The sequence below is a fragment of the Canis lupus genome, chromosome 7 (assembly GCF_011100685.1).
Source record: "Canis lupus familiaris isolate Mischka breed German Shepherd chromosome 7, alternate assembly UU_Cfam_GSD_1.0, whole genome shotgun sequence".
Taxonomy (NCBI): Eukaryota; Metazoa; Chordata; class Mammalia; order Carnivora; family Canidae; genus Canis; species Canis lupus.
The window spans coordinates 34,274,880-34,299,376 of NC_049228.1; the positions used below are offsets into that span (position 1 = coordinate 34,274,880).

Below are 24,497 nucleotides of genomic sequence, written 5' to 3' on the forward strand. Positions count from 1 at the left end.
GAAGCAACCAAAAAATCGACAAAATATTATAAAACAATGTTTTTCAAGATAACCAACATCAGGTAACAAAAGAGTGATTCCTGAGTGAGGAGAAACAAATCGAGGGGAGTCCAATCACTGTTACCAGCTCATTACCTTAAGGGAGCTTCCAGATCACATTGTAAGAAGAGGTAATCTGGGCAAAGCCCGGCAGGTTCCCTGAGCTGTGAAGGAAACAGGATTGAGAGTCTGGGGAGACCAAGGTGACTAGAGTTCATGGGACTGAGTAGTGAAGAGAAGACAGCTGAACAGAAAAAAGAATTTCAGATATTCTGAGGACCTTGCCCAAGTATTCAGTTAAGTACTGATTAGTAATGGATGTGAGAAAGCTACCTAGGTCTGGGAGAAAAACTATCTAACAGTATTACAGGTAATAGTGCCCAGTGCTCAAGTACAGCCAGGAAGAGTGTCTGTTCCTAAAAGCCAGGTGGGAAAATATCATGAATCATGAGTCATTGGATGAAGGAGAGGTCACAAATTTTTTCTGTAAAGTGCCACAGAGTAAATATTTTAGGTCTTTGGGACCATATGATCTCTGCTGCAACTATTTAACTCTGCTGTGATAGTCCAAAAGCAGCCATAGAAATATGCGAATGAGTGGGCATGGCTGTGCTCCACTAAACCTTATTTACAAACATGGGCTGAGGGCCAGATTTGTCACTGGGTTTGCTGACCTCCACAGTAGAGTATACAGAAAGGTCTTACCTCCATAGTGGGGAATAATTAGTCTCAAACTAAGCTTAGAAGTAAAAACAGACCTTAAAAGCAAGACCCAAAGTGATAAAACTTTCCAAGTAACCTTGTCCCAGAACAAAGCTTAAAATATGTATAGGAATACAAAAATATATATGCAATACTCAACAAACTCGCAATGCCATTCAATCAAAAATTACTTTGCATGCAAATTAAATCAATTAAAACCGATATAGAACTGACCAAGTGTCAACAAAAAGTTATAACCATATTCTGTATGTTCAAAAAGTAGTACCTTGGGAGGTATCAAATACGAAATCCAAACAACTTCTAGAGATGAAAGCTATACTGCACGGATTAATGGCAGATTAGACACTGCCAAAGAAAAGATCAGTGAACTTAAAGACAGAGTAGTAATAACAATCCAAACTGGAATATAGCAATGATTTAAAAATAATAAATAAACAGAATATCAGTAAGCTGAGCAACATTAAATACCCTAACAATATTTAATTAAAGTCCTTGAAGGAAGTGAGGAAGGCAAAATAGTATCAGGAAAAATAATGGCTGAAACTTTCTAAATTTGATTAAAACTATAAACCTACAGATCCAAGAAACTTAACAAACCTCAAGCAGGGAAAACATGAAAAAACTACACCAAGGCAGATGATAGTTGAATTGCTCAAAACCAGGGATAAAGGGAAATAATCCAAGTGAGAATACAGCAAAGCAACAACTTTAACATACTGAAAAAAGAAATGCCACCTACAATTCAACACCCAGCAATAATTGTTTTCAATAGATAAGGTGAAATACTTTTCCAAACACATGAAAGCAGAAAGAATTCATCACCAGCAAAACCATACTACAAAAAATGTTAAAGAAGTCCTGAGCAGAAAGAAAATGATACCAGATGAAAACATGGATCTATAAAGAGGAATGAAGAGCAGGAGAAATGATATTTACATTGGTTTAAGATGTGAGTACAATACACATAAAGATAGAATATATTTTTCTTATTTAAATCTCTAAAAGATAATGGACCTTTTGCTCATGATGATGTAGTATGCTGTAATATATCTAAAAATAAAAATTTGACAATCATAGCACAAAGGTCAGGACAGAAGAAATGGGAAGTATACTATATATTATAAGGCTCTTACACTGTATGTGAATATATTTAATGTCACTTGAAAATACAGCTTAAAAGATGTAATTACAAATCTTGAAGCAACCACTAAAATAGAAAAAGTTATAGCCAATAAGCCAACAAAAGACAGAAATGGAATCCTATAATATGTTCGAATAAGTCAAAAGAAATTAGGAGAAAAAAGAAAACAAAAAACTGATGACTCAAACAGAATGTAAGTATCAAGATAATAAATTTAAATCTATCATCTTGAGCCTGGATGGCTCAGTCATTTAGGCATCTGACTGCTGTTTTAGGCTCAGGTCATGATCTCAGGGTCGTAAAATCAAGTCCCACCTCATGCTCCACACTCAGTGTGGAGCCTGCTTGAGATTCTTTTCCCTTCCTTCTCCCTCCAGCTCTGCTCCTCCTGCTGTGTGCACTCTTTCTCACTCTAAAATAAAATCTTACAAAACAAGTAAAAAAAAAACCCCTCTAACTACATCATTAATTACATTAAATGTGAATGACCTAAATTCCCAAATGAAGGCAGAAATTCTCAGACTGAATTAAAAAAGTTAGACCGACTATAGGATGCCCACTTTAAATGTAAAGATACAAATAGGTTAAAAGTAAAAGAATGTAAATATTCCATGCTAACACTAATTTAAATAAATAAATAAAGCTGGAACAAAGATATCAATGTCCAAACAAACCATATTTTGGAGCACAGAACACTGTCTTGAATAAGGCAGGTCATTTTATAATAATAAGTGAGATCAATTCATCAAGAAGGTATTTTAATCCTACATGTTTATATACTTAAAAACTAGATTTCAAATTACATGAAGCAAAAACTTCTGCAAAAAAAAATAACAAAGACTAATCCATAATTACAGGCTGAAATGTTAATACCTCTCTCTCAATAACTGACAAAACAAGTAGACAACCAAATTGGAAAATATTGAGGATGTGAACCAAGTTGGCCTGACAACAGAACATTTCACCCAAAAACAACAGAATGCACATTCTTTTCAAGTACATATGGAACATTTATCAAGACAGATGAGGTATATTCCAGGTCTATTCTGGATCACAGAACAAGTCTCAATAAATTTGGAAGGATTTGAGACATATAAAGTATGTTCTCTGACCACTATGGAATTAAATTAGAAATCAGTAACAGAAAATCTCCGGGAAAATCTCCAAATTATTTTAACAAACTTACAACCTACATTTAAAAATCAGGAGAAATTAGAAAGTATTTTGAATGTTAAAGCAGTACTTAGGAGAAAATTTATAGAACTAAAAGCCTATAAAAGAAAAAAAAAAAAAAGACCTCAGCTTTCACATCTAGAAAAAATAAGGGATGAAACCAAAGAGAAAACAGTAACAGATAAAATTCAGTTAAACCAAAAGCTTGAGAAGATTCTCCCTATTTTCTCCACAAAATCTGCTCTACCCACAGAATTAACTGTCGGTTAATGGTGACTTGCTTTTTTTCTAATTGCTAAAGTGAACTGCAAAATCTTGGGATTCAACCTTGAACTTTGTTTTATTCTACTTCCAGTCTAATCAAGAATGTTACTGGATCCATCTTCAAAAGATTTCCAGAATCCAAACATTTGTAACTACTTCCTCTTCTGTCACCCAGCTGCAAACCTCTATGATTGTTCCCTTGGGACTACTGCCACATCCTCCTAACTGGTCTCCCTCTTTTGTCCCTGCTCACTTCTATCCATCCTTAGTCTTTTTTTGAACAAGAGTAGCCAGAGAGAGGATCTTTTTACATATGTTAAGTCATTATCATGTCACTCTTCTGATCAAACCCCTCCCTCTAAATGGCTCCCCATTTCACTTAGAATAAAAGTCAAAATCCATAGAATGGCATATTAGGGCTGTTAGGTCCCCCTACTCATATTTTCCTACTCTTTACTGTCCCAGCAACAAAGACTTTTATGGCTATTCCTCAAACATACCAAACAAATGTGTTCCTGTTTCAAGTTCTTTGCATTCAACTCTTTTGCCTGAAGAGCAGATATTTCTCCAGATATCCATATAGCCAGCTTCTTTACTTTCTCCATATCTTTGAATGTGGGCTTCATAAATATCTTTTTCTAAAATTATAACTTCTCACTTGCCACCACTAGCTCTCTGTATCCCCCCAGTCACACTTTTTCTCCTTAGAAATTACCATCCTCTTTTATTCTATTTGTGTGTGCTGCTGTCAGCTCCCTCCAACCCCATTAAAATATACATTTCATGAGGACACAGACAGGTGGTCTGTTTCACTAACCACCATATTTTCAGACCATGGGGACAGGGGTCTCCTGGCACACAGGAGACATTTAATAGCTGTGGTGAATGATCTTACGCTTGTCTGCTACATTTCAGGCCACCTGGAGCCTTATTAGCTCTTTCTGAAGTTTATCTTGATTACTGCAGTGTTTTATTCTCTCTCATGAATTTACAGTCATTTCTTAAACTTGGGTATTTCACTACTGGCTTCCCCAAATCACTTAATCTCTTTAGTTAGAAAAAATACTTGCAGCAGATAAATTTTGTTTCCTCGTTCTACCTCAATTCATGGTAAAATGTTCTTTCTGCTGCTGTGACATTTTAATAATATGTGGAGTTTTCCACTCCAAGGTTTAGCAGTCTGTAGACTGGCTAACTATTAAGCTTAATTTTAATATGAATAAAGCACAATAATTACTTCAGTCTGGTACAGCCAAATATAAAACAAGTATAACATATAAAATTTGTTTTAAAAATGTCATCCCATATAATAAAATTTCTGCCATGGTAACAGCCCAAAGTTTGCTATGTATAGTACTTAAAAATCATAAGCAATTTGAGATGCTATTTTAAAATAATAAAGTTAAGTAGGCCTATCCTGAGGATCTGGAATACCAGCTCTGGTTCAACTCTGACTTAGAACTCTGAAACAGTCCTTTGGAACAAAACATTTGTCCCAGCAATTTCAGAAAGACATATTATGAATCAATACATAAAAAGGAGATACTAGTTCGCTAATAAGAAATCACTATACAAAGTGTAAAAGCAAGAGTTACTTCTCAGTAGTTTCTTCTTGATTTCAAATTCAACGTAAACAGTACAGAGTTTATTGAAACTCAGATTTCTTACTATTTTCTTATGTTTTGAAACAGCTATGGTCAAATGGCTTAAGGATGTATTAAATTCAAAATATATTTATATTTACTGTTTGATGTAACATCTTAGGTGAAAAATGGCCCATGAATCAAGGTTTTAATGTTCATTCGTAAGTCATTTAATGTGGTTGGTATTTCTAAAAGGATTTAAAACATACAACTCACAAGTATTAATATTACTGGTTTCACTCTTCACATGTTCCTTCGCTCCACAAGTATAAGGTTTATATGATATGCTACAAAAACACTTTTCACCAATTTTAAGTTAAATAAAAAAAAACCAGTTATGCTTTAATAACAATTTTAAAGTGTTAGTACATTTACTTTATCTAAGCATCAAGTCAGATAACTGAGACTACATTTTCTATGCTACAGTAATAAAGTCCATCTAGGCTGCCAATACACATTTAACACATTCTTCAATACTGAAATCCATATAAATGTAGTAACTGAAAAAATGAAAACAGAAGAAAAGCATTCAGTATAATATGGAATATTTGTATTTTAATAAAATTTAGTCCTTTACTACAGAGCTTTTTGCCTTGCATGAACAGAAATGTTTTATGCTTCTTCAATCAATCTTGTCCCTTTTCTTTGCTAGTGGTTCTTTACCCTACTGTAGGAAGGACAAAGTCATGTCCTTGGTCCGGTTTTTAGGATCCTATTTTTATTTATTTATTTTTTTAACATTTTTAAGTAATTTCTACAACCAACATGGGGCTCGAACTAACAACTCCAAAATCAAGAGTTGCATGCTCTACTGACTGCGCCAACCAGATGCCCCTAGAATCCTATTTTTAAACAAAAGAACCTGAAATACACACTAACTGCATAATTAACCTAAGCAGGGAGTGCAGGTCTCAGATTTAGGATACAGGAATATCTGAATTAAATAAGCAATAGAGATAGAACTCATAAAACAGAGTACAGGTATGAATGGAAAAAAAGGTAGGGATAAGTTCTTACACCCCTCTGAGATCGATCTGTGCCATGACCATCCAAACAACAACAACAAAATCCCTGGTCTGGGCTAATATTAAACATCCCGTCCTCTCCCTGTTACATTCTCCTATACCAAAATTATATATGTAATACCACTTCAGGGAAATCTCTACTGAAAGTAAATGGGGCGGGAAGGGGGGGAAGAAGGCTGAGTCTATCAACTTTTCTAGGATTACTTTTAGGAATAGACAAACTGACCAAAAATATGTATGTATTATTTTTAAAGATGTATTTCAGTTTGGGAGGGCAAAGAGACTTCTAGTACGCCTCCACTACAAATTTTTACATCTCAAGAAATGTTAATTTACACCAGAAAAAATTTTTGAATAAATTTAATAAATGCACAAAATCATACAAGGATATCATATCCAAATCTCAGCTTATCTTCAAGTTTCAAGGTGATATAAGTCTGTTCTGGAATCCTTACATCATTCACAAAAGTCTACAAAGAGAGAAAAAGATGTTAAGTTATATATGGAATATTAATTATTACCTTTCACACAAACAAATACTCAAACCATATTATACTTAAAAGTACATTAGATATAGTGGCTAACACAGCTTGTGTATCATAAAATGTGTGCCATGCATCTTACAAGCTGATAAATGATTTCGTACCAAGCCTTTTATTAATTACTGTAACACACAAAGAACCAGATTGCAGTCCCTCTAAGTCTACCATGCTGCCAAGACAAATTCAGGCACCCAAAAATGATGCTAAGAAAAGTTCCTAATTTGAAGCTAGCAAATTGTAAAGGGTAAAGTACTAAACTCTTGATAGATCATCAGGATTCACTGGACTCAGTTTTAGTTTTTTTGGACAATTCTAACTATTTGTGAGGCTTGATAATAATTTTATTTCTTTAATTCTTAGAATTCTTCCAAAGAACAAAAAGTTTACTTTAAAAAATGGAATAAAACTCGTATTTTCTATTTTACAATTGCCATGAGTCCTTTCGACCCTTTTATGACTCTAATACACTATGGGATTCTACTGACCTTACTTTTCCCTTTTTCTTAAAACACTGGTATTTCATCATCCCCTCATCATTTTGTCACTACTCATCAGTGATTTCTAAGTGTGCCAAATATGACCAAAATAATAAGAAAACAGAATAATGGAATTACCTAAAACCCTACTATCCAACAGAAATATACTGCAAACCCCAAATGCAAACCACACATACAATCTTAAGTTTCTTTCTTTTTTTTTGTTTTTTTTAAAGATTTTATTTATTTATTCATGAGAGACCCAGAGAAAGAGGCAGACTCAGACAGAGGGAGAAGCAGGCTCCACACAGGGAGCCCAATGTGGGACTCGATCCCCGGACCCTGGGATCACACCCTGAGCCGAAGGCAGACGCTCAACCGCTGAGCCACCCAGGTGTCCCAATCTTAAGTTTTCTAGTAGGCACAATAAAACAGAAAATAGAAAAGATGAAATTAATTTTAATACTATATTTTAACCTAACCCATATATCCAAAATAGTACTATTTCAACAAATAATCAATATAAAAAGTAATAAGATATTTCATGGTTTTTTAAAAAGATTTTTAAAGATTTTATTTATTCATGAGACACAGTGAGAGAGAGAGGCAGAGACATAGGCAGAGGGAGAAGCAGGCTCCATGCAGGGAGCCTGACGTGGGACTCGATCCCGGGTCTCCAGGATCAGGCCCTGGGCTGAAGGTGGCACTAAACCACTGAGCCACCAGCGCTGCCCTTTTTTTTGTTTTGACTAGCCACTTTCGAGTGCTTTCAAGGGCTAGTGGCTACTGTAGTGGGAAGCCCAGGACTAGAAGGACAATGTAGTAAACCACTCCTGCTGCTTCGACCTTCACTTTCTTTCCTGTGTTGCCCACAAAACTGCATCATCTCTCCAAGAAAATGTGATACACATCTGGCAACACAGTCTTTGTCCTTCTCTTTTATAAGTTACTAAAGAGCACTACTGAGGATTCAGAATTTCTCACTTAACAATCCATAAAGGCAAAGAGAAGAAACAGGATGGTATTTCACAATTATAAGATGAACACAAAGACAGCAGAGCTCTAGACTATATTAATAGTGATAAAACTGATAATAATGTAGCAGAATATCAGACCATGAGTCTTCAGATAAAGCTAATCCTAGATGAATTTTGTCTAATGTAAGAAGTAGTAAAAGAAGATTGTTTTCAAGAAGAAAAAGGAAATAGGGTATTTTTCATTTAGTTAGCCTTTCACTAAGAAGAATCATGCAATTATTTCTCAATAAGAAATTGAATTATTCTGTATTTAAAATTTTCACAGCATTCTTTTGTCTTTGATGTTTGTTTTTCAATACTTATTTAAGTTTCTAAGTGGACAAATGCCCAAGGCAGATATCTACACAAAGGTAACTAGAAGGAAAGATGATATCAAAAGAAATAAACTTACCAATAATCTTCTGTTAATAAGTCTAAAACTAAAAAATGTTTTACAGTTATGGAAGATAGCTATCATCTTAATAAAATTTTAAGCTGTCAAAGTCTTTAAAATAATGCATTTTGACAATACAATGTAAGAAGAACCAGAAATAATAAGCTAGAACATCTATTATGTGCTTGAAATCTGAAACAAACATTTAAAAAATGGATATAAAAAAATAAAAATAAAAATAAAAAATGGATATACATCCCAGGTATCCCTGGACAACCGATGAACATACCCATTTTATATATTATGTACTTTTCAAAAAAAATAATAAATAAAAATGTGAGTTTGTCAGGATTAATTTTTTATTAAAATTTCTATTGTTTTTCATTATCCTTTTATCCTTACTTCTGCAAACTATTTGTAAAAAGACTTACAGAGTCGACTAGACACAGATGGTAAACGGTGATGATTATTTTTCCTGGCACACAAGAAGTTAAAGACTTGGAATTTGCTAGATTCATAGAACACAGAATACTGTTATACTTAATTGCCCAGAATGAAAATATCATATGAATATCCAGGTTTTCTTCTGATCAGCTGAAACTTTAAAAATTACTTTTTCCTTTTGAGTTCCATTTCTTAAATCTTATATTTTATTGGATTTGAGATGGCCAGGATACCCTGGTTTGGGAAAGCTCCCTCCATCATGAGGAAGTTTAGAAGGGTCCTGAATGACACATAGTAAAATATATAAGGAAATTATGTTGTTATGGTCAAATACTCAAATTCCTATGCATAACAGGCACTTTGTAATATGTCATGGAATATCAGTTTGTAAATCTACAGAAAAAATTAGAAGAAGTTACGATCATAATTCCAAGCATAGATATACAGAGACAACACAATACTGCTAAAACTTGGCATCACACCTTAGTACGATTTATGAGTAATCCTAAAACACAAGCTTCCAACATTCCTGACAGAAAGGCTGAAGGAAAATTCAAAGGCTTCAGGCATGTATAAACTTCATAGTCCTGGGATCTCTGGGTGGCGCAGCGGTTTGGTGCCTGCCTTTGGCCCAGGGTGCGATCCTGGAGACCCGGGATCGAGTCCCACATTGGGCTCCCAGTGCATGGAGCCTGCTTCTCCCTCTGCCTGTGTCTCTGCCTCTCTCTCTGTGTGACTATCATAAATAAAAAAATAAAAAATTAAAAAATAAAAAAACTTCTTACTCCTTCTCAAAATGAACATTTTAGAGTGTTTTAAAAGTTACACCTTCAGTTTACCAAAATATTCTAAGTATTATTACAAAACAGAAGAATTGAGGACAATTATGGAAAAGAGAAGAATAAAAGAAAACATTAATTCACTGATGTTTGGTATGCAGAAGACAAGCAATGTGGTACACTGTGTCAGAGGTATGCCACAGTTCTAAGTCAATTTCACTTAAAACTGTCTCAACCTAAATATCATTCTTTTTTTTTTTCCTAAATATCATTCTTACTCAAAAGGCCTAAGATAACCAATCAGATCCACATAAAGCTTAATACTGCTCAACTTTCTTAATTAATTAAGCACCTACTGTGTGTTTATCATATATATTAGGTAGGTATTTGCAAAACTCAAGAAACATATAATTTTAACATACTGGCACTTCAGGCAGAAATATTCCCTAAGGTCTAAAAAGGCTTAGGAAATGTAAATCAGATACAAAGTTTCAACTCACAGAAATACAAGTGAAAACATCTGAAGGGAAAAACTCTCCTGAAGGTCTAAGATAATAAGAGAAAATTTCAAAGAGCAACAGGCCAAAAAAAAAAAAAAGACAAATCATTTAAATGAATCAATTATAGGGGTGCCTGGGTGGCTCAGTCAGTTGAGTGTCTGCCTTTGGCTCAGGTCATAATCCCAGAGTTCCAGGACTGAGCCCCCCATCAGGCTCCCTGCTCAGTGAAGAGCTGGCTTCTCCCTCTGCCCTTCACCTTGATTGTGCTCTTTCTCTCTCCCTGAAATAAATCTAAAAAAAATCAATTACGAAGCATTTTAATAAATTAAATATGGGGAAATATAGGTTTTGTTTCTATGTCAACATGGTTTCATCACACCTCTGCCTTGCAGGTAGAATAGGTAAGGACAATGAGGCACCGAGAAAGTAACAAACAAGATTTCAGAGTTCAGAAGTAGAACTGCTGGGATTCAAATTCAGGTCTCTCTAGCTACAAATCTCATGTTCTTTCCATCTGAAGGAAGCCTGGGTGCCCAAGCCAGCTCTTCCAATTCCCTCTTCTGAACCACTAAGTCACAGAAGTGAAACAAACTAGATAAACATCTATTTAATTTACATACAACTGCAGAATTGATTTATAAAACCATATAACCACTGTGTATTATATTAATGCTCTAAGTAATCTGAACACAGTCAGTGGCCAGGAGCACAGCCTCCTCAATCACACTGCCAGTGACAAAAGTCATCTCATTTTCCCTAGACCTTCTCTGATCTATGTCACACTGATCTGATGCTGACAGAAACTCCAGTGTGAAAAGGGGGTAGAACAGAAAGCTGGAACACAGTGAGCTAAGGGGCCAGCTTAGTAACAGAAGCCAGAGGTGGAATGGGATAAGGAGTGATATGGCAGAGACTCTCAGAGGGGCAAGTGCTCCAGTAGAGGAAGGAGGGAGGAAGAAGTGACAGCAAACAAGGGATTTCATAAAAAGAGAAGCTTCAAGGGGCTTGCAGGGAAATGGGCCATGATAAGATCAACTACAAAACTAGTTCCAGCTTCCTCAAGCAGAGCAGTCTCATTTCTGGTAGCAATAACATCAAGTAGAGATCTAGGGCCCTTGGGAGCATATTTTAGGATGGGATAAAAGGAAGGAGTGAAAGTGATCACAGCCAGAGTTATTTATAAGTTGGGTTTAGCTGGTAAGTGCTTTAAAAAAAACATACAGCAGTGGATTCATCGAAAAGTATATAGGCCACAGGGTGCTAAATTTAAGTGCTTTTCTTAACATACCACCACCACCATTTATTGAATGCTAACTATGTGTCATTTTAATCATTTACAATTATGAACTCATTACAGCTTCACAACAACCTGAGAGGAGTATCATTTTGCTATGAACACTGAAAAAAATTGAGGCACAGAAAAATTAAGTACCTGTCTATGGTTACATCACCAGTAAGAATTCAAGCTGGGCTCATAACCACCACATTGTGTCCCCTTACCTCCTAAAATTACTACTTTTAGGGACGCTTGGGTGGCTCAGTGGTTGGATCTGTCTTTGGTCCAGGGCGTAATCCTGGAGTCCCAGGATGGAATCCTGCATCAAGCCTGCTTCTCTGTCTGCCTATGTCTCTGCCTCTCTCTGTCTTTCTCTGTGTCTCTCATGAATAAATAAATAAAATCTTTAAAAAATAAAATAAAAAAAAATTACTACTTTTAACTTGATGCTCAAATTTCTAGAATTATATGAATATTAAGAGTAAACAGGTTGTGAGTAATAGTCTACTTATGAATAAAGTGCATGACAGTTGGTAGTTCACAATTTTGTCCTGGCATATTTCCTAGGCCATCATTTAGGTAACAGCACAGTTATCTGTCATTCATGTGAAGATTTCAAGCTCCATACCAGGCACATATCTACATGTACTGTCACATGTTATCCTCATAACACTACAGAGCAGGAAATGTCATTTCATTATTTTAAATCTAAAGCAAGGTAACTGAATTTTTCAGTATTCAAATTAACAAGCCCATTACATTTTCCCACAACTCTGGGAACTAATGTGAAGATGTATGAGAAAACTACATTGCAGAGAGTATATAATTTTCCCTGGTTACACCACTGGTACATTACAGACAGAAATTCAAATCATGGTCCTTATTTTGAGTTCAGATTGCAAATGTTGCTCTCTAGGAGTAATTATCTTCCATAGAACTACTGAATATAATCAAATTAAGAGAGAGGTGAACCCAGAGAAACTTAGAATTGGTATTTCACCTGATTTTTTAATAACACCAAGTAACTTTTATATCTGATCACAATCTTTTAAAAGAATAAAACACTGTGATGTAATTTGTACTTATTATCCAAGATAATAACATAAAAACACCTACAAACAGCACTGTAGTGGAGATGAAAATTTCTAGGCTTAACACCAGAATGTAACATTTTAGTTAAAATAGTCCACATATGCAAATAGATTAAAATTTTCCTCTATGAATTCTTACATATAGAAAATAAAATTAAATTCCATTCAATAAAGATTTACTGTAAGAAAAAAAAAGATTTACTGTGTTCATGCATCATACAGAGCTATAAGCAAAGGCTCGTGAGCTGTTCTGGATCCAGTACAGTGACAGGTAAGTAAAAGTAGATCTACTACAAGGCTGACAAAGCATCCCAAAATACGATTAAAACAGAAGGTTACAGGTGCGGAGAAGGAAGAAAGTAATTCTGCAAATTAGAAGCTGGGAATCAAAATAGCTTACTTACCGGTTTCATGTTAAAATGGTTTCTACCTAATCTTCCTCTCTTTCTGCTTTAATCCACTTGACAGGTTAACAACATCAGCAAGTTAATATTCCTAAATACCTCTCCTTAGTTCCTACCCTTCAGGAAGATGTGGAATTTGGGTTTAAGTACAACTTTTATAAATGACAAGGCAGATGGGAGAAGCACTAGGCTCAAGAAAATCTAACAAATTATTTTGAGAAGGAGACAGATAACAGGAGAATCACTACTGGGGATGTACAGAAAGGGAAAGTGTGATGGAGCAGGAATCTGGAAAACTTTGGTATTAATACCTGAAGTATTAATTCTGCATGCCATGAGAAACAAATAAAGGCTTGAAAAAAACTAACAGAAAAAGTATTTCAAAGAGTAAATATCAGTCTTTCAGTAGCAGGCCAATTCAGAAGAAGAAAAAATGTTTCACAGTAATTGCCAAATTTCTGCATATGTTTTCCCGTATAATGTTTAATGTATACTTTGAAAAGCAATAGCAGTAACAAGCATTTGCATCCATTTAGTTTCTTTTAAATTCATTTTAACAATTTCAACAGCTCAGATATGGGAAAATGCTGCATTTGCTTATGTTAGCAGGGCCATTAAGAAAATTGAAGAAATAAGAAATTATTCAATACTTTGGCATTCTCTTATTCTGTGGCTCCTTATATTCTGACAATGTGGAAAGACCAAATGAAGAATTAGGGAAAAACCTCACTGCAGTAACACAAAAATACCTTTGAAGTAGGAATAGAAAAAAGCAGTAACGAAAAATCACATGCTATATTTTTAAGGAAAATGAATGTGTTTCATGTCTTTTTTACTCTAGTATAGAAAGTCCTCCACCATCTGGCATCAAACCATGTTTTCACCTTTATTTTCTAAGTTTCTGTATATTTATCTCCCAAGAGTGCTTTTACTCATATTAACGGCCATGACTTTCTACTGTTTTTCCACATATAAATTCAAGCATCCAGTGAGGTCAACTTTCATCTCATCTCCTTAAAGAAAAAAAATTTTTTTAACCATTACAGGTAATAACAACCAATAACCATCTGAATTCCTGCATTTATTATTAGTTTCTGGGGAACAAGGGCTAGTTTCATATTCTTCTGTACGGTCCCCAAAGTACTATGTACCTACTAAGCCTTTAAAAGTAAAATGCAAACTAAAGAAAAGGAACAGAGCACAAACGGGAAATGTAGCTGGATCCATCTTCTTACAATATTAAGAAAATATTGAAATAAGACAAAAAAGAAAATCTTTTACTTACCCCATTTAGGCTGCCCAAATCTTTCACCAAATGTTCATCCATAGAGGCATCATAATTGATTACAGCATGTTGCTTGTCCACACTACGAGACTGAAAGGAATTTTTCTGAGTTAGTATATATAAGAAAATACTAGAAAAAATAACAAACACAATGTTTTTGGCTACTTTATATTAATAGGATAGTAGATAAATATAGAGAAATATCAAAGTAAAGTAGATTAAATGAGATTTAAACTGTATTACTATACAACACAAATTTGGCATCATTCCCCAAAGAATAAAGCAGCCAAAATTTGAAGATGTTCTTTTCAACTAAATTTATACGTCCTTTTTAAAGAATTTAAATCAGGTGACTTTGCTGAATGTATCAAATGACAATTTTTTAAAATAAGACTGTAACATGGAAGTCATGCGAATTATAATTTCGTAATGTTTTATGTGTCTTACTGTATAAAAAGAACTAACCCTACAGGATTTTCTTCTATATTGAAAATTACAATGTAAATTATATAAGGAATCCAAAGATTTAGAGAAAACGAATAATGATGTGATACATCCTTGAACAAAATTATCCTCACTTAAAATATGGGTTCTAACACTGGAATTCATAGAAGGCACCTGGGGGGCTCAGGCAGTGAAGCATTTGCCTTCAGTTCAGGTCATGACCCCAGGATCCTGGGATTGAGCATCAGGCTCATGCTCAGTGGGGAGCCTGCTTCCCCTCCCCCTGCTTGTACTCTCTCTCTCTCTCTCTCACGCAAATATATAAATAAAATCTTAAAAAAAACAACAACAACTAGAATTCATGGGAGAGTGCTAAGAGAAAAAGAGAGAGAAAGTTTAAAAAAAGGAAATTAAAATGGCAAATGATTACTGAAAATTGTTTTTCAGTCTTTCTTAAAAATCCACACACTCATGTGTGCACACAGCTCCAGAGCTTAGTAGCTGTCTGCAGATAAAAGCACCTGAGAGGTGAACTATACAAAAGCCTGTGGAAACTTTTATTGAAAGAAACCATTGGTACGGTAACAGGAAGAAACAGTCTGAGAACCACAGTGAAGCTGAATTCAGTACCATGGGGCCACTACAGGAACCTGGGTAAATGAAAAGCAAACAAAGTATCCCAAATGGGGAGAGATATCACTTCCAGTTTCCAATCTAACATGTAAAGAGCTTAGAAGTCATCAGTCCTGACTCTCTGCTCCTCCCCGTTCTACAGACAGCCGCATCTTCTGGTGCAGTGCCAGCCACGTCCCCGAGACACCACGATGGTGAGGTCGGAGTGAACAGATTTGGCCATATTGGGTGCCTGGTCACCATGGCTGCTTTTAACTCTGGCAGTGGATATTGTCGCCATCAATGACCCCTTCATCGATCTCAACTACATGGTGTACATGTTTCAGTATGATTCTACCCATGGCAAATTCCACAGCACGGTCAAGGCTGAGAATGGGAAACTTGTCATCAACGGGAAGTCCATCTCCATCTTCCAGGAGTGAGATCCCGCCAACATCAAATGGAGTGATGCTGGTGCTGAGTATGTTGTGGAGTCCACTGGGGTCTTCACCACCATGGAGTAGGCTAGGGCTCACTTGAAAGGTGGGGCCAAAAGGGTCATCATCTCTGCTCCTTCTGCTGATGCCCCCATGTTTGTGATGGGGGTGAAGCACGAGAAGTATGACAACTCCCTCAAGATTGTCAGCAATGTCTCCTGCACCACCAACTGCTTGGCTCCTCTAGCCACCAAAGTCATCCATGACCACTTCAGCATCGTGGAAGGCCTCATGACCACCGTCCATGCCATCACTGCCACCCAGAAGACCATGGACGGCCCCTCTGGGAAGCCGTGGCATGACGGCTGAGGGGCTGCCCAGAACAACATCCCTGCTTCCACTGGCGCCGCCAAGGCTGTGGGCAAGGTCATCCCTGAGCTGAACGGGAAGCTCACTGGCATGGCCTTCCGTGTCCCCACCCCCAACGTGTCAGTTGTGGATCTGACCTGCCACCTGGAGAATGCTGCCAAATATGACATCCAAGAAGGTAGTGAAGCAGGCATCGGAGGGGCCCCCTCAAGGGCATCCTGGGCTACACTGAGGACCAGGTTGTCTCCTGTGACTTCAACAGTGACACCCACTCTTCCACCTTCGATGCTGGGGCTGGCATTGCCCTCAATGACCACTTGTCAAGCTCATTTCCTGGTATGACAATGAATTCGGCTACAGCAACTGGGTGGTGGACCTCATGGTCCACATGGCCTCCAAGGAGTATGAGCCTCCTGGACCACCAGCCCCAGCAAGAACAAGAGGAAGAGAGAGGCCCTCAGCTGCTGGGGAGTTCCTGCCCCAACTTAATCCCCCAACACACTGAGAATCTCCTGACCTCCAAATTTACATCCTAGACCCCGAGGAAGGGGAGGGGCTTGGGGAGCCCTACCTTGTCATGTACCATCAATAAAGTATACTGTACCCAGTCAAAAAAATAAAAATAAAAAAGTCATCAGCCCCATCCTGACAACAAGAAAAAAGATGCACAAATGGAAAATCAAAAACCAGTCTTAGTTTTATCAGAGAATTGAGGTCCACCCAAAAAATGGAGAGGTGAATACAGAGAATCCCAGCTTCCTGAGAACAGAAACCATGGCTGCAGCCAGCAAGGCAGGAAAACTCAAGGGTAAGGTAACTGTGAGACATGAATATCAAATCAACTAGCTTGCAAGATAAAGTTCCTAGGGGCACAGCCGCGGGGGATACTCCTCTTTGAGGAGTTTTCTGAGTTTTACCTCCAGAAGCCCCACCAGGATGTCAGGGTGAAGACTGGAGAAGTCTTCTGGTGTCCCCTCAGCCTGGGAGTAGAAGTAGCCATTCTGAAATACACCCAGAGCATTCTGCTGTCACAGACAGACAGACAATGGCCTGTCTTCAAAGAAGACTATTTTACCAGTGTTCCACCATAAGGGTTTTACCAGAGCCTAATTGACATGGGGGAATGGGAATACTAAGCTCGTGTCCTAGAGTGTCCTCTAGCCTTCTTGTCTCACCTAAAGAGGGGACAAAGAAGAGCTAAGATGCACTTGTGAAGTCCCACCAAAAGACCGAGAACTAATCACAGCATTATAGAATGCCTCTTCTCCCTCCAAATCTCACCACCACACCCACAAGAGATATTACAATGGGAAAAACTGCTAAATTCTGATTATTGAATAAAGGGTCTTTAAAGAAACTCCAAAATCAACTGAAGAGACGAAAACAGGGACACTATAGGAAATATTAGCCCTGATACTTTTACTACAGCCAAGAGTGAACACAGCCTGACTCCTAGATACAGCAACAAAATGAGAAGGTCAGCAACTAGTAAAACAACAATACAGAGTATATCCTAGTTGAAATCAACCTTTCCAAATAACTGTCACTAAAGTGAAAAGTTCCTTCCTCAGTTAGCTTCAATTCCATATTGAAAAAGTTTTGGTCTTTCCTTCCAACATTTGGAAGAAACAGTATATGACTTCAAACAATTTTTCAACAAAACTCAAACATTCATCATACATACACTCTTGTTCTTTTTGAAAGTTTTAAAAGTTGTTGTTTTAGTTTTCTCTGAAACCTCAATTTCTCTAGGAAAAATTACAAGCCTCAGACTTAAGAACAACTTTCTGTATTGTAGGATTACTGCTACTCCTCTACAGCTTACCTGTCAAATTACAACAATTAGCACTACGAAACATCTGCATTAAATCTGTAAGTTACTTAAACTTCATTCTGGTTTTTATTTTTGCGTTTTAAATTGCTGCTCTGTTTAAATTAATAAAGTATGAAATTCAGTTATTCAGGTGACAAAAAGCACATGTAGCAACTTTTAGGAAAATCACTCCTCCTTATTGTGGATTTATCACGTTGCATTAGTCTGCGGAATAAAAATCTCTGCATGCTGTAAGACACGTGCAATTGCAGGTATATGTAGGCACTTAATAAACATGAATGAATGGTCATAAATAATCTCTCTGTGACAAAGGAAACAGAGAAAGAGTTCAAGTCCTTAGAATGGCAAACTGAAATTCAAGGGGAAAATCTAAGAGCTGAGAACACAAAAATCACACAGAAAAGGGAGCTACTGTAAGCTTTGGAAAATAAGCCAAGTGGCTCCTTCTGGAGTCAGGGAACCAGAGCTTTTGAGGGAAGTGATCAACATGCACCAGAGAAGGTAGTAAAGAAAAGGAAAAAAATGGTCTAAGGAGGAAACAATTAGGAGAGGCCACTTAAACTTGCTAGAAACCAGAAAATCCTGAACTGATATACACTTTGCCCTCAAATTGTTTGGGGATAGGTAAGTACAAGAATGCCTCCCATGGAATGTAGAGCAAACATTAAGACACCAGAAGACAATATAGTCTGAGTGGAGATGCCTTTCCAACTCTAGGGACTGGGGAATGAACTGAGTATGTTATGTGGGGTCAGAAAAAGCATCTTGTTTAAGATTTATTTATTTGAGAGAGAGCACATATCATGTGTGGGTGGGCAAGCAGCAGAGAGAATCTTCAAGTAGACTTCGTGCTGAGCATAGAACCTGATATGGGGCTTGATCTCAGGGTTAACCAACTGAGCCACCCAGGAGCCCCTGATGTTTTTTTTTTTTTTTAAATAAATAAACCTTATTTATTTATTCATGAGAGACACAGAGAGAGAGAGAGAGAGGCAGAGACACAGGCAGAGGGACAAACAGGCTCCATGAAGGGAGCCCAATGTGGGACGCGATCCCGGGTCTCCAGGACCACACCTCGGGTTGAAGGCGGTACTAAACTGCTGGGCCACTGGGACTGCTCACAATCTACTATTTTCAAGGTGGCAGGCATTGTTTAAGCATCCATCAAAGAAATTTAGCAGAAAACCAAAATTATAGAGCATAATATATCTAGTGAGTGCTCAAGAAAAAATGAAGTTATGAATAAGGAAAGTTCCCTACTTACATCTAACCATATAAGCATTAATTAATGCATTTTCATTTCCAGATAATCAAATCCACATTTTCTCTAGATTACACAAGCCAGGAGAAGGTGTACTACACCTTAATTTTCACAACCCATTTGGACATTTCAATGCAAATCTAATAATTTCTCAAACATCTAATTTAAATCCTGACAAAGGCTGCTAACTTCATCAAGTTTGTGGTCCTAATGGGAAAACCTTAGCTGATTGGGTGTAAACTATAAAGATTGTCAATATTAGTAGTTCTCTTATTCTTGTCACTTTAAGACTCCAGTAAGAATGCAAGACTCCTAAAGTCATCATAAGAAAAGCCATTTTTTTCTGTAGCTTTGTACGGGGACAGACATTAACTATACTTACTAGGGTGATCACTTCTCAACATATACAGTCAATCATTGCCCACTAGAAACTAATAAATATTATAAGTTAATTCTATCTCAACTTAAAAAAATGCCAGACTCTCTAGTTACTGCCTCCTTATAGAAAATACCCAGAAGAATGTACCTCCTTCTTTGTGATTTTTTACTTTCTAGAAAGATTCTCTTCCCATGGCTTTGCATTGCACTCTCAAGAATCCACCTTACCCGAAACTCCTCTTCATTCTCAAGCTCTCACAGATGGCTACCTCTTACTTCCTTCAACTGAAATCTGTCTTTCCCCCAGAGAACACTATTTCTGCTGCGTTCCTTTAAAGTGGATGCCCATCTCCTAAATCCAACATTCTGCTGAGTTCAGAAACAGAATAAATCCACAGTGTACTATTGTGACTTTTGGATCATTACTTTCCCCCTTCAAGGAAAAGCCTTTTACTTTTTTTTCAAGTTCTTGTTATCCACCTATACATAAATATAAATACAAGTATAAACAAATATATATACACACTATATACTTCCACACACATACACACCCCTCTAAGATTGCTGCAATCGTCTGTGGTTATTTTAACTTTTTTTTTTTTTTCCCTGAGTAAACTCTACCCCCCAGTCTGGGGCTTGAACTCATGCCCCAAGATCTACGTCACAGGCTCTAACTGATTAAACCACCCAGCAGCCTTCATTTTAACTTTTTGACTAAAGTTTGGAGTTATGGTTCATAGTCTTCATTTTCATTCAAATTCCTACTTCATCATGACCGATTTTGAACATCTATATAGGGAGCACCTGTGTGGCTCAGATGGTCGAGTGTCTGACTCTTGGTTTCAGCTCAGGTCATGAACACGGGGCCCTGAGATCAAGCCCTATGTCAGGCTCTATGCTCAGCAGGGAATCTACTTGAAGATTCTCTTCCTCTGCCCCTCCCCTCCATTCATGTGCTCTCTCTCAAATAAATAAAATCTTAAAAAAAAAATCTATGTAGACAACCATGTCTAGCCTTCCTGACCTCCACAACCAAACTCCATACCCTATCTTGGCATACCACTCCCATTGCTAGATCTTATGTGAAACAGATTCTACACCTGGAATCTAAAATAGTATTTTCTCTATGACTACTTTTCTCCTTTCTTCCAGTTCTCTCACTTATTTACAATTACTTACTATTATGCAACCTCAGTGCTCTGACTGTAGTAGGTCATCTCATACTCTGACCCCTTCCTGTTCTCCAGCAACCATACTCTATCACTCCTTTACTTTCTTCCCTGTAATCCAGCTCCCTCTGGCTCTCTCTATCCCTTCATGCTCCCAACTCCCAAACGTCTACCTTCTGCTCAGACTACTCTGCTCAGCTTCACATATTTATTTCCTATTTTCTACTGATTATCTCAATCTGGATGTCCCTTCAAAACCTCAAACTCACTACCTGGTTCCTCAAAAGTACACCTCCTGAAACGTTATTTCATTCATTTCTATGCCAAAGATGCTAGGTCTGAGGCTCTTTTTCTCTCTGGCCCTCATTAACTAGAAAGTACATCCTAACTTTTCAATCCCTCTCATACTTTTGTCTTCATTTTAGAACTCACCTCACCTCCTAAGTGCTTATACAATTCTGTGCTCCAATTTCTGAGCAGCAATATAGATTAACAGTTTAAAGTGCAAGTGCTGGAGTCCAAAAGAACTGGTCGAGACATCTGACAACTGTGCGGCCTTAGTAAAATAACTAATCTTTGTCTTAATCATCTATAGAAAAGACCTATCTCAGAGGTTGGTTTGTGAGGATTAAATGACATAAGGCATGGGAAGCATTTAAAAAAGGCAATATTGCCCTGTGTAAAAACTCAGCATACTTACTGGCTAAGGTAAAATACAATCTTTAATCTAGCACACAAGGCCCTCCAAGATCTCATCTCTTCTAACTTCCAAGTCTTAATCTCTCAAAATGTTTGCCTTCACATCCTACATATAAATCACAAGGGACTATTTAAATTGCCTAATAGACACGGAATGCCAATGCTTTCTTTAATACCATGTACTGAGTCACACACTAAACCTTCCAGAAACCATTTATTCATCTTTTAAGATTATTCAGCAGAAGCCATCTCCTCTGTGAAAATTTTCCAGACTTCTCATCTCCACATTTCCTTGCTGGAAGGACTGATCAATCTGTCTTTTGTGCACCTCACATCAAACATATCACTGTTCTGTGCTGTAATGTCTATTCTTTATATGCACACTTCCTTTTAGTGGACACTTCCTTTTAGTTTAGTGGACAAGGACAGGGAGGCCTTACCTGTATATGCATTGATCCCTCAGTGGCCAGCATGGGGCCTGTTTGTAGATGCTTAGCAAAGGTTCTTTGGATAGAAAACAGATGCTATTTAGCCAATCTCATTTCATGAAGAATGAAGATAGAAAAATTTTCTTAAGAGAATAAAATATTGAAAGTACTGAACTTACAAAGTTCAGACCAAATTTTAAGAAACCTACAAACTGGATGGCTTAAAACAGAATCAAACCCAAACAAAAAAATTTTGGACCTCAGACAAGATAATTATAACCAGAAAACTGTGGAAAATAAGAGTATTAAAATGAAGCAACAACACTGCTACATTTAAGAAATACTTCCTTTTCTGAAACAAACAAAACAAAGAAACAACAAAAAGTCTGATATCAAATAAGTCATAATAAAAAAAAAAATTCTAGGCCAGGCACAATGAAAAGCTAATTTTAACTAAAAGCTAACACATGAAATGGTGCAAATGACTACCTTATATGTGTCATATGTGCTTTTGGTATGAAATGGCTACTTCTTAACATTATTTCTTCTCCTATTACTTCTTTTTCCTACTAAAACACAGACATACATGGAACATAGGATTAAAAAAAAAAAACCTAATGAGAAAAAGAAAGATTGACATTGTGCATCATCACTCTTTTAAAATCTTTTTTAAAGACCCTGTGGCTGACTCTTTAAAGCTCAACTGCATTTTTACAGAATATACACAGAGACTTATTCTTTGCTATATGCCCCCCAAGGACAGAAGAAAATAAGTTACCTATGATCTTCAAAACATATTCCATTATCCTCCTGGGGACTGTTCTTTTACTAGTGTGAAAGTTAAAATATTTTTTTGAAAGTTAATATTAAAATAGTAAGTCAAATATAACTTCGTTACAGTCTTTATTATGCATTAGGGGGAAAAAAACCATGTGTCAGTACAATGACATTTCTCAAAACAGAGCAAAATTCAACTATTTGGTGCAATAAAAAATTTTATGAAGATAAAATTAGATTTAGATAATGAACCTTTCAAAGTGCAATTCTATTTGTACTTAGAAGTATCCCATATATTGCAATAAAAGTTTGAATATATTTACTAGCAGAAGTAAGTTATCAAACCAGTTTAAGATTATATACATGCAGTAGCAGCTTAGTGGTAGAAGAGAAAGGTCATTTGATTTTGAGCCAGTATGACCAAGACTCTAATACTAGCTTTCATGACTTAATGCTTATGTGATGCTGGCCCTCTAAGTCTTTCTAATCTTAATTTTACCATCTGTAAAATGGGGATGATTCTATCTTTAAGGAAAATGGTGAGAGGAACAACCAAAATAACATAAATGAACAAGGAGAAATAAAAAGTACTATCAAGGTACTTTTAATAGTTGTATTAACGTGTGTTACTCCAGACAAAAGTGTAATTTCCATCTAATAATTATACTTTATAGCTTTCATCTTTGGCTAAGATTTATTTTGCATAATATGTCTTATGGAACATAGCACAGTCATCTTTCTACAGCAAGACAAACAGGCATAGCAAGTCTAAATAATTTGCTGGAGGCTTCCAGGGTAAGTGGGAGAACTAATTCCAGAACCCTTTGTTTAACCATCTACTCTAATATCCAGGTACATTTTCTTCCTAATCGTCACATTCTTTAGACTACCTTTTTGGAATGAGATGAAATTAAAAAAACATAAAACTCAAAAAATTTATTTTTTGTCACAAAACAACAAAAATTTTTAATTGTAATCAAGCAGGTCATATAACCTTATGGATCATTTATTTCCCTTCGGCTTTGGGTTTAAGCCATATTATCACCAAAGACCAGTTAATCTATTTGTAGTTGAAATCTTTACAGGTAAGAAACTACTTAAAATTATTCAGAGGCAGAGATTCTAAGACCTAACAAGTGATTTCCTGTACCTTATAAATTGAAGATTTTAAGCCATAAATGCAGATTTAGATCAACCAAAATTTTAAAGATCTTCTATTTACTCATTTAAAAGCAATCAAATACTAGCTATTTGCACTTCTAACAATTTTAATTGTCACACTGACTAACCTAGCCAATGCAGAACCACTGAAGCTATGTAAAGGCTTTAAAAGGAAAACACAATTGCAATAGCTCTAGAGCACTAATCTTTCAAAACAAATACCTTTTGCATTTATAAACACAAAATTCTTCACTTTTCTAACACTGTAATTTGTACATAAGCTTAGTTCATTTTTAAAATGATATAAAAGGAGTAAGTTTTAATTATCCATTTATTTTACTACTATAGAAAAGATTAACATTAAACCACTTAAAAACTAAATAAAATTTGCAAATATTTGTTCTTACTTCCGTAGATAAGATGTCCTTTAGTGCTACGAAGAGTGCTATCAATTTGTAGCACTAATTCAAACTACCAGATTACCAGTATGCCAATCTACTCACAGATCTCTTTCAGAGAAATCTACTGTGTCTAGAGGAGGGCTATAAAGTGTGCTATCATCAGATAAAGGGCAGAAGTATCTTTAAGGGTGGAGATTGAGGAACAGATCAAAATTGTTCTTTTTCTTGCCTGTTCATGGAGTTCCATTATCTCCTTTACATTCTATTTAAAAAACAAAGCATAAATAAAAACAGTCATAGATAGGGTGGATA

The 24,497-nt window shown here is 36.4% G+C and overlaps 1 protein-coding gene and 1 pseudogene across 13 annotated transcripts in view; one reads left to right on the forward strand and one right to left on the reverse strand.

The window, feature by feature from the left end:
• The window catches only part of CEP170 (centrosomal protein 170), a 131,587-nt gene that overhangs the window by 64,927 nt on the left and 42,163 nt on the right, over positions 1 to 24,497 (reverse strand). For 12 of the 13 annotated variants that reach the window (XM_038542711.1, XM_038542703.1, XM_038542705.1 and 9 more), the window contains 2 exons: positions 14,216 to 14,305; positions 6,400 to 6,478 (listed from right to left, as the gene is read on the reverse strand). In XM_038542711.1, the coding sequence (XP_038398639.1) occupies positions 6,400 to 6,478; positions 14,216 to 14,305 (169 nt within the window). The remainder of the gene's footprint in view (positions 1 to 6,399; positions 6,479 to 14,215; positions 14,306 to 24,497) is intronic. The other variant, XM_038542710.1, reaches the window with a different exon arrangement.
• Positions 15,222 to 16,293, forward strand: LOC111096690 (annotated as a pseudogene).